The 11,786-nt window shown below is 36.0% G+C and overlaps 1 protein-coding gene across 1 annotated transcript; it reads right to left on the bottom strand.

Moving 5' to 3' along the window:
* Positions 1-486: 486 nt before the first annotated feature.
* LOC132620409 (uncharacterized) lies at positions 487-5,170 on the bottom strand. Its single transcript, XM_060335069.1, has 3 exons — positions 4,846-5,170; positions 2,548-2,838; positions 487-1,928 (listed from the first exon to the last, which is right to left on the bottom strand). The coding sequence occupies exons 1-3, from the start codon at positions 5,002-5,004 to the stop codon at positions 744-746; spliced, it is 1,635 nt and encodes a 544-aa protein (XP_060191052.1). The 5' UTR covers positions 5,005-5,170; the 3' UTR covers positions 487-743.
* Positions 5,171-11,786: the final 6,616 nt, after the last annotated feature.

The following is an 11,786-nucleotide window of genomic DNA, read 5'->3' on the forward strand; positions in this document are numbered from 1 at the left end:
ACGGGAATTCGAACCCAGAACCTCAGATATCCAAGCGAAGGGCAAAACTTAAAGACAACAAATATGAGGGCAAAATTTAAAGACCGCCCCAAAAGAAGGGCAATCCGCGAAAAAATGATTTAATTCGGATTATCAGTTTGATGCGATTTATCGGTTTCCTTTATACACCCTGACACCCTTTCATATGCTTGCATGTACATATCAATACACGTATAAATCCAATGAATAACAGAAAAGATGCATAAGAAATACATAACAGAAACTGATCCCACTAAAAAGAACTCTCTATACGTTGAAGTTCAAATTTTTAACAAGCATCACACCTGCAAACCTCGAAGTGAATTCTGACAACGTTTCTCCGGATACACATTGTCTCCATTTGCCCATCCCAACTCATGGTGGTTGGTTATCTAAAGATAATAGTCAGACCAATTCAAACAGATTATCCAGATTGTAAACCTATATACTCGACTAGGCATCGATCAATAAAGGATAAGAAAGAGAGCACTTTCAATTTTAAACAGAGGTGCAAACCCCTTACAAGTTGCAACTAACAGCAGAGCTTCAGAAGTTTGCGGGTAAAATAACAAAGCTTCAGAAGACATGACAAATATACAATGCATCTAAAGATCTCATATACACCAGATTCCACGCTACTAACATGACTCCTTATTCAGCAATAAATGGTATTCGAGTCACCTCTTCAGAACATTACTACAAAGATTGGGCCTGATCACTTGAACTCACCATCCTCTCTGAGAACTACCAGATGAATGTCCGTTCATCCTGTCCAGAATAGCATTGAAATCAACAGGCTGACCACTTTCCTCGAGCCTTTGGATCACATTAACAACATGATCACCTCGGTAGCCCATGCTCACTAGTTTCTCAATCAACTCATTGTATGGATGGTTGCGCACCAACTGAGTTGGACGAGCCATCAGATTTGCACTGGGGGTAGGCTGCGGATTTTGGGGAGGGAAGCTGGATGGAGGATAACCACTTTGTTGAAAGTTCGGTTGGGGCGGCGGATGTCCCCTTGTGCCTTCGCCATCATACATCACATATGCATTCCCTGGGGAAAGTGTTGGATGAGCTCCACTAGCTGCATACCCATCGCCTGGTGCACCATATGAAGGCTTAAGATGCGGTGTTGCAGGCGGTTGCTGAAGGGGCCTACCAGACCTATCATATCCATAAGGCATTGATTCGGGACGGCTAGCGACTGGTTGAGATAATCCAGAAAATGGCCCTTGCATTGGCATACTATTGGGCGCTGTCTCAGGAGTAGGATTTGGTTGACTGGGCAGATAAGAGGGATAAACAGCAGGTGGTGTAGGTCTAGCTTGCTGTTGCATAGTTGGTATCTGTGACTGTTGAACCTGTTGGGGTGGTACCTGTTGGGCCCACTGCTGCTGATATTGGGGAATTGACTGGAGTTGTGGTGTCTGATTCACCTGATGTGGCGCTGGCTGTGGTGGTACTTGCATTTGAGGATTTCGATACTGGGAGTCGGATGACATATATTGACCTTGAGACAACTGAGTTGGCGCTGGCTGTGGTGGAGCTTGTTGATTTGCCATCTGAGGAGGGGGTAAATAATAGCCTTGTGACTGTGGCATACTTTGGGATGGAATTGATTGTGGAGGGGGGACAGGTGGCTGTTGTGGTTGCTCCACAGGTCGGTTAGTAAGAGAAGCCTGGGGTGCCACTTGATGGGGTAGTGCAAGAGCCAGCTGCTGTCCATGCACTTCAGATGAGTCATCACATTTTTTGTCATCAGACAGGTGTTGAGCACTTCTCTCCTCATTCTGCTGAGAATTGCTGGATGAAGCTGATCCTTTCTGTGCAAGCTGAAGCTTGGCCAGTTCCTTTTGAGTTTCGGCAAGTTCTTGTTTATCTCTCAGAATCTGTACAGATCTGTGAACCTGCAGGAAGAACAGTTAAGTCAATCAACAGCTATTTAAGTTTTTTATCGGAATCAAGAGCTATTTAAGTTATCACACAATGTGATGGAAAAACCATTGAACACCAAAGAGCAACTTGAAAATTGCCAGAAAGAATTTATTCATATGCCTTTGAACCAACAAACACAAACTTTCAGAGTCATAATTATATATCAGAAAGTGCATCTAAAGCTTCAAGTACCCCCCCAAAAAAAAAAAAAAAAGAGAGGCTCGTCTCTGCAGAGAAATATGGAAGCAAACCATACAAGTCAATTTGTCAACTGTGTCCATTTTTAACTAATGGAGAAGATGTCTAGTTTAGAAAATTCTCTAAGGTGCAGTCTCGTTTTAAAGATAAAAACAGATCTGCAACACACAAACTTCTCCAGCAACTACTGGTCCAAGATAATTCTGCATGCATAAACTGCTAATTGCAATTGGCAAGTAAAGAACAAAGAAGCACTTCCCAAAATCCCTCACTTAAACTACAGTAATTACACGCTGCCTAATATTAGTGACAATGCCAGGTGAATTTGAAACTAGTTCAAGACATAAGGGAGCAGTAACTTTAGGCGACTCCCACAGAAAGCAGGTAACTAACCTCTAGCACATGCTTCTCAAGAGCCTTCAGTTTTGAATCTGCCTCACCGTGATCCCGAACTAAATCAGAGCGCATTTCTCCAATAGACTTATCAAGATTGTAACAGTATAATTCCAATTGCGACAAGCGTGAACTGATCCCCTCTAGGAAACGCATGAGATTGTCGGCATATTTCTTCATGGTCTTCTCAACAGTACATATCATGTCTTGGTTGAAGGAAGATTCTTCTGGAGGATTATATGCTGGAGCAGGAAACATTGATGACCTCGTCATTCTGCTTTTGTGGAACTCCTACTCAATACAAGAGCAAAATTGAGTTAAATTCTAAGAAAGTTACTGCTCCTATAAATACGAGTGTAAACGTTTACACACTCCCGACTAAATGAAGAAAACCAATTGGATAAGTAACATGCATATAATAGCATGGATCTTTGTAACTATACATACAAAGATTACATAACCATTATGGTGGAGTACCCGTTAGTGCAACTATTTAATGGTTATTTTCAATGTGCCAGATAAAACATACACTGCAATCCAGGGACAAAAATCTCACCATCAGACCTTAAAACCAGTTGCAACTCGAGGCTACTGTGCAAAATGAACTTTCTTATCAATACTACACCAAATGATTTTCTATGAAATGCAACTTCTTATATACCCCATATGCAGATTGGCCTGAGGCAGTATCCCCCCCTCCCCCGGGCCAAACTTCTTTAGTCACCTGTTTTTGCAGTTTCATATCATCGATTTATTTATTCAAAAAAAGGAGAAGACATAGGGAAGAAGGGCTAGATCATAATTTGCGAAAGTGTAGGTAAAGGAGAGGAATCAACGCTTTTAGCTCCCCAGTTACAGGCCAGAATCTCAAGGATGATTACTACTAACTGAATCAGCTACTAACCAAGGGCCAAGAAAGTTCAGTCTTTATAAAAAAAAAATTATAAGTAACATACTCTCTTTTTTTAAAATTTTATATCGGGAAAAATTATATTTTATTAAATAACCAGATAGTACCAAGCTCCACAGAATTACAGAAATTAACTGGATATAGATTCCTCAAATCTCAAGGGAATCCAAGAAATCCAGCAAAGTGTCAATTCCAAAATCGAAAGAAGCATCACACTATACTTCTAATTCTGAATGCATCTATTTTTACAATCGAAGCGTTTTCCTCCCTTACACTGAAGCACCTTCATTTTCTTTCCAACCACACTGTCCACATAGTGAAAAGAGGATTGTTCATCCGATTCTTCTTCTGCTTTTGATCTTTATACACTGTCTTTATAATTTCTCTTCTATAATTTCAGTTTCTAGAGTTTTTAAAGCAAAGAAAGATGTCACAGGAAAGTTCACCGTGCCAGCAAGAAAAGAGCAAAATGAATAATACCAAAAAACGCAAGCATCAAAGTCAAAGTTGTAAAAGCAAAGCAATTGAACAGAGTTTGTATCAGAAATGGAAATCAAACTCTTTCTTCAACAAATGAACATAAGGCAGAGTGTGGTAAGCACCATCAACAATGATTTAAATAACAACCTCTAGTTCAACCAAAAGCATCTCTTCATAGACCACTCAAGTTAGGAGAAGAACCACCAATGCCCCTCATATCACATTAATAAGCATATAAAAAATTTGTATTGGAACGCTCTCTTCATCCCCTTCGCTTTAAAGCAGCAGCAGGCTTTTCGATGTTCTTCCTATTTTCCTATGAGAGGGTCTTTCGGAAATAACCTCTCTACCTCCAAAAGGTAAGGAGGTAAGGTCCGCGTACACTCTACCCTCCCCAAACCCCACTTGTGGGATTACACTGGATATGTTGTTGTTCCTATTTCCCATGAATTTGGTTCTCCCCATCTCTATTTCTCAAGCAATCCTAACAACTAAAGCACAAGCTAAAGCGGTTCCATACCAGCAAAAGATTACATTTTCATTAAAAAAAATAAAAATGCAACACAAAACAAACAAACAAAAAACATAAACCTAGCGTTGATCAAGGGCATTTTTGTGGGGTTGATTTCTCAAATGGTCACTCAATTAATATTTATTACCTCACAAAGTCATCCTACCTCTTAATTCCAATTCTTTTTTTAAACAAAGAAAGCGACTTTCTGAGATAAAAACTATTAGTTGAGTGACCATTTGAGAAATCAAACAGCAAATTTCAAATCCAGCAACTAATTAGCACAATCAACAATCAAATTCACTAATTTTCCCCATAAATCACAAAACCCTAAAGGTCAAACTAGCTTAATTACAAATAATTTTCACTTTTAGGAAAAAAATATAATACTCAGTACCTTAGCAGAATTGGAAGCCATCACAGGATCAGAGTGAGTACTTCCATTAGAGGGATCTTGATTAGCATAATCTTCATACGGACAAAGTATATCATCTGTTGCAAAATCAAAACCCTTTGACCCGGTATTGATTGGTCGACCCGATGATCCAGATGCCATTGAAAATGATCCAAAAACTAGGGTTTCGTTTCGATAAATAAAACCAATAAAGAAATAGATTTTCAAAAGATAAGTTTTTTTTCTTGGTAGAGAGATAAGAGATATATTTGGGAATGGGAGTTTGCTTAGGCTTCACTGCTAAAACAGGAAGGTTCGTCGTATTGTGGATTTGTACTGCTTCTGTACTTTATATATACAGTATTGTTTTCATATTTTTGACCTTTTTCTTTTTTCTTTACTAGGTGTGAAAATCATGGGTTGTGGAAATTAAGGTGCCGTTTGACCATAAATATAAAAAATATTTTATTTTTTTTTTAAATTTTTGAAGTTGGAGTTGGAGTTGGAGTTAGAGTTGATCATAATTTTTGAAATTGTAATTTTTGATAAAATATAATTGTAAGAAAATGAAAAAAAAAAAAAATTTAAAAAGCATCTGGAATACAATTTAAAGTTGTATTTCGAATATTTATGACCAAACGTCCAAGTGAAAAAACATTCCGAAAAAAAAATGCATAATTTTTATAGCCAAATGGCTACTAAGAAAGAAAGAAAGAAGTTAAGTTTGGGATAAGCCCAATGACCGACCTTAAAAAATTAAATATGACCGACCACGATGATTGCGTGGTAGGCTTTATGTCTCCTAATTTCTTTTTCTCCTTTCACTCTTTGTTTATTGCATTTTTTTTTCTAGATCCCCTTTCTTTATTACATTCCACTATTGAAGATTATAGACATAATTTTTAGTTTGTTTTTTCGAACTTTTTTCCTTTTCCTCGAGCTCTTTTTGTGGACGTTATTTATACCTTCTTTTCACAATAAGGTAGTATTTTTATTTATATTATAAAATTTCTTTAGTTGTTGGAACACAGTAGCACAAATGCACAATGCACTTTACTAAACCAAGGTATACGAATTGGAGCCAAGGTATGCGAGTAGGAAGGAACGTTAGATTATTGGTACTTCACACTATACCTGTTAACCGGTTCCAACCGGAACCGGACCGGTAACCGGTTAAGGAACCGGTTAACCGGTTAACCGGTTCCGGTTTAACCGGTTCCAGTTAACCGGTTTTAAACTCCAAATTGGAACCGGTTTGGTTTGGAGTAGTTAAAATCTTTTTTTTTTTTTTTTGTATTATATATATATATATATATATATATATTATAGTATTTATTAGTATATTGTAGATATATTTACATATGTTATACAATTTTATAATTAAAGTGTAAATATTTACTGACTAACAGCAAGTCAGCAATACAGAATAGTGTTTTTCGTATACATATATATATATAACTTACATATACTTACATATATGTATAACTTACTATATATACTATTTACATATATACTATATATACTATATAAGTATATATACTTAATATATATACTATATATACTTACTTATATACTATATATACTATTTTTTCTATATATACTATATATACTTACATATGTTTAAGTATACTATATAACTTAATATACTTATAAGTATATTCTTAGTATATTTTAGGTATATTCCTAACTTAATAAAAGTAAAAATATGAACACAAGTAAATAGAAGAAAGCTCAATGAGCCATATATTTTATTCATTCTTGGATAACATTTATTTGCAAGTTGTATTTTTTTTTTAACTTGCAAATAATACATGAGTTGTACAAAAATAGTAGAATAATAAAATCACCAATTTTGAACCATTTGGTTAATTTCCCCCACATCATATTCGGTCATGGAAATATCTTCAAAGTCTTCCATTTGGTCCGGTCCGCTAGCTATCAAATCTTCAATTTCTTCCTCTTCGCCTTCCTCCGCTTCTGAGTTTTGGTTGCGTCGCTCCGATCTAATCCAATCTCGAATGCACACTAGTACTTGCAAGCTAAAGCCGGATAATGAATGTCTATGGTCTCCAATTGCTGTCTTCCTTGGCTAAATGCGCTCTCCGAAGCCACGGTTGATACTTGAACCGTAAGGATATCTCGAGCCATTCTTGAAAGTACCGGATAACTTGCCTTGTACTTCTTCCACCATGCTAAGACGTCCACCTCATCCAGTTGGCTGATATCCACATTTGGATGCATCAAATAAAAGTTAAATTCATCAAAGTTTGCAGTAGAAGAAGAAGTAGGCTGTGAATGTAAAACTTTTAAACCCGACAAGCCCTTTTTGCTACTCTGAGAAGTAGTAGGGCGTGGAGCAACGGGTGTAGCACGTTCTTCCAAACTAGAATAATGAGTAAAAACTTTTCTAAACTCATCATCAATAGCGAGATCGGCTTCAGCTAAAGATGGTTGAACTCCCTCTTCAATTTCTAAAAATGTATAAATTTGACTAACCAAATTTTTAGTATAAGACACTTTTAAACAAGGATTTAAAAGGGAACCCAATATAAATAAAGTTGGGATGGGAAAAAAATACTTCTTAAATTTGATTATCATTTCAAAAATAGCCACTTGATAATCGAGTTTATATTTATACTCTTGTAAAACTCTAGCTATTTCCGCTAAGTAGGTTAAAATTTCGATTACCGTGGGATAGAATTGTCTAGAAAAAGCAAGAGTTGCATTATAAAAATTTTCTAAGAGTTCAATACATTCTTTAACATCTTCCCAATGCCTAAAAGTTAACCAATCCTCACTATCAATATTATATTTGTTGTGAACTTGTTGTATGCGAATCCTATACTCATATGCTTGTTGTAGCATAATGTAAGTGTAGTTCCACCTAGTCTCAATTTCTACTTGAATTTCCCTAGGTATATAAGGTTATTTTCCACACAAGCATTCTTAAAATCTCTAATTCTTCCCCTATTAGCATTACAAAAAAGAAACGCAACAACATTTCTAACTTTTTGAACAGAATCATCAAAATGCACAAGACCATCTTTAACAATTAAATTTAAAATGTGACAACTACATCTTACATGAAAAATATTTCTTAGAGGAGGGTTTATTTCTCTTTTTAAAAGACCAATTGCCTTTGTATTATTAGAAGCATTATCTAAAGCAATACAAAGTGTTTTTCTATAAATGTTAAAAAATCTCATTATAGTAGACATTGAATCGGCTAAAATTTTTCCATCGTGACGACCTTTTCCTTCGTCGTATAAAAAATCTATAATTCTTTTTTGCATAACCCAGTTGTCATCAACCCAATGACATGTAATAGCAATAAAATCTAAATGGTTAATACTAAGACCCAAATCAGCGGTAAGACAAACATTACAATTTAAACAATTAAATACATGGCGCAAATAAAATCTATATTTTTTAAACAAATCTATAACATCGGCTCTACAAGTACTTCTAGGAATACCCTCAAGTAACGGGTTATAACAACGTTGAATGTAAGTAACAAACTCCAAACCCGAGGGAAAGGAAAATGGTAAACAATCATAAGCTACCATTTTAGCTATTTCTACGCGTTCTTTTTTCTTGTCATACTTAAAATTTCTACCGGTTCGTGGGTCTATCGTCATTTGAATCCCCCCCACATTTGAACCCGTTTGCTCTCCCCAAACATCCATATGTTTGGTTCTCATATGAGCATTTAGTGTACCCGTTCCACCATCCTTATCAGTTCCTTGCTTAAAACTAAATACTTGTCCACATAGGATACATGTAACTGATTGGTTTTCCCTATCCTTAGTCATAAATTTCCAAACTTTAACTGTTGGCTTACGAGTTCTAGGCGGTTTTTCTTGTGTATGTGATTGTGCAGGACCTGTATCTCCTATGGGATTTTCGGGGGGTTGTGTTTCATCATCATCATCTAAGTCTTCATTAAAAGTGTCGGTAAAATGTTGTTGCATTGCCTCATGACTTAAAAGTGGATTATTTCCACCAACATCAATACCTAAATTAGGTGTTTCTTCCACAAATGTTTTCTCATTAAGCGCACCCCTAACAGTACGACTACTACTACCGGCACCACGTCTTAATCTCTTTGACATTATTAAATAGAAATAATTTAAATCACAATCAAATAAATCACAAGAAAATAAATTACAACAAATTAAATTGCGAAAAATAAATTGCTAGAATTAAATTGCGAAAATTAAAGATAGAGTTGGAACGAAGGTACCAAATTGCCGGATTAATTTCCAACAAAGCGAAGGCGGCTAGAATTGCAAATCCACCAAAGCTACTTCGGATTGTTGCAAAATCACCAACTCCACCAACAATATTATAATTGCAAAATTAATAATTGAAAGTTGAAACTATAATAAGACTTTGTGGCTAATTATTGCAAAGTAACTATAATTGAGAGATTGAGATTTGAGAGAAAGATGAAGAAGAGTGAATTGATGTGAATTAAAATGAAAATGAAGAAGGGTTTATATAGGGGTGGGGGAGGGGTTAAAGTATTAAAAAAAAATTTGGGGGCCAAAAATTAAGAAAATGACTGTTTGGCAACGGCCATTTTTGCAAATGGACCGTTGCCAACGGTCCATTACCAAGGCCCAACGGCTCTTTCCTTTTTTTTTTTTTTTTTAATTTTAACCGGTTAAACCGGTCCGGTTCCGGTTAAAAAAAAATTGAAACCGGACCGGTAAACTAATACACGGTTAACTGGAATCGGTTAACCGGTTATACCGGTTCCGGTTTAACCGGTCCGGTTACCGGTTAAAACCGGTTACAAAGAACCGGTTGACACCTTTACTTCACACGCCCAACAAGAAATGAAACAAAGAAGTTTTGTTGGCCCAATATTGAGCTTGTAACTTACAGAATAAAACAACTAAAAGGCCTGAATTAATGTGTAACTGCTCCATGGACCAATGTGAATGAAACTCTTTATTTCAAGTTGCAAGTATGAAGCCCCGTTGTTAAATCAGTTTATGAAAATGCCACACAGAGGCCTAGTTTAGATCATGGAGTTCAAAATGTGGCCAGATAAACTTCAGGATTTTTTCTTAGACTTTGAGTTTATTTGTATAAATTCAAACTTCAGAATAATATTATGGAATTTTTCTCATATATAAGTTTGAATTTTAGGATATTATATTGAAATTTCATTTTTATAAATTTAAACTCCGCTCATGAACTTTTAAACGAGTCTCGTCTCCTAGTGAGAGAATAAAAATCGAAAGAATTCCATCCTTTTGTATCTTGAGAAGCAAAGTGCAACAAACCCTCAAGAATTTGCCACTTCCCTTAAGAATCTGGGCTGTGTCTTAGTTCCAGTGTGGGCGATATCCTCTCGGACTAGCTATTGCTCATCGCCTTGGTAAACTATCATCTCACCAACTTGCTAATCAGGACCCGAGCCCCTCCTCGAGCGAATTCCTCATTTGCTCCTCAGCTTACACGGTATTAACAATCGTTTCCATCTGTTATTCTCCTCCCAGGTTCCTGCGCGTTACTCACAAGTTCGCCACCACAACAACATTTTCCTTGTTTTCCGTCCGGCTTACATGCGTTAAGAAACTAGGATCATACTCTTCATGAGATTTATAGTTGCTTTACTTATAACTCTTTGTTCATAGACAAAGCGAATTCAGAATTGTCTTTCATTACAGGCATAACACAAATCAAATACTCAATATTGTTGGAATCTTCGTCTCCAAATAAATATCACATGATTGCAAAATGTGCTGAGGTATTGATCTCAGCTAGATACATTCCTGACTTGCTTTACAAGTTGATGTTATCTTGACAGACTTGAATAAGTTTCAATAATTGACTGTCATGTAGAACGCCATATTATGGAAGCATTATCACATGCTCACATATAATTTGTTTGAGATCGAACTTTATAGAGATCATATAAATGCCCTGCATTTCATAACCAACAAATCTTGATAATATTGGTTAGAATCAATAAATGCATATCATTATTTGATTCATTCTGATGTTTTCACGAGTGAAAGTGAGGTTATATTTTGCCTGTATATCAATAAAAGCATTATCTTATGGATAGTAATAGCAGGATACATTAGTGCATCAATTGCACTAAGACATGGTACTTTCTAACCTTTTTTGCGGTATTCAAAATTGATCTTTCTTTATGTTAAGCGATCTTACTGCCATTGGGGTGCTCAATGGAGTCGCTTTAAGGCCTTTTCAATCCTTTAAGAATTTTCATATAAACTTCATTGTCTAGCTAGACATGGAAATATTTCATTATATACATTCATGTTTTTCATGTATTGCCAGACTGCATGAAACCCCATTGCATCCACCACAGAAGACACATCTCCATACGATAATGTCAGGACTTTTGCGAAAAATCTTTATCCCAAAAGGCACGAGTCGTACTTGATATATTATGGATTTATTTTTCATTTCAATCGCACAAAAATTTCTTTTTACCCCACTGACATTATACTTTTAAGTGTTTGGACATAGATTCAAAATATTTCACATTTATCATGTGAAACCAAATATACTTGAATTGCGTATTTTCATTTGGTCAATCATCTATCTGTCCACTTTTCTTGATAGATTTGAACTTAAGATCCTCGTCAGCATTTATAATGTTGAGCGCTACATTATATCAAAGATACCTTCGATGGTCATTTGATATCGGTTCGTATCTGACATAACTTATTGAGATCTCTTCATTTGTCATCATTTTCAGGTACCTGAACCTTTTCCAAGATCTTATGACGTGTTATGTCATGGTGCTCTTTAAAGAACTTGCCTCATTATCATGACCATCTTGATCATTTGCTCCTCTCCTTCTTCAAGGAGTCTTAACTTCGGAACTGATTGGTCTATCAAGCTTTAGGCGTGCCATAGACATTGTCCTTCAAGGACTTTAATTCTAGTAGGAGCATTTG

This window comes from Lycium barbarum, chromosome 11, assembly GCF_019175385.1.
Source record: "Lycium barbarum isolate Lr01 chromosome 11, ASM1917538v2, whole genome shotgun sequence".
In the NCBI taxonomy this organism is placed as follows: Eukaryota; Viridiplantae; Streptophyta; class Magnoliopsida; order Solanales; family Solanaceae; genus Lycium; species Lycium barbarum.

Excerpts from the sequence above, each read along its gene's own strand:
- LOC132620409 (XM_060335069.1), bottom strand. The coding sequence starts at position 5,004 with ATGGCATCTGGATCATCGGGTCGACCAATCAATACCGGGTCAAAGGGT. Across the intron at positions 2,839-4,845 it reads TGGCTTCCAATTCTGCTAAG|GAGTTCCACAAAAGCAGAAT; the intron begins GTACTGAGTATT and ends TGTATTGAGTAG. Across the intron at positions 1,929-2,547 it reads TTGAGAAGCATGTGCTAGAG|GTTCACAGATCTGTACAGAT; the intron begins GTTAGTTACCTG and ends TTCTTCCTGCAG.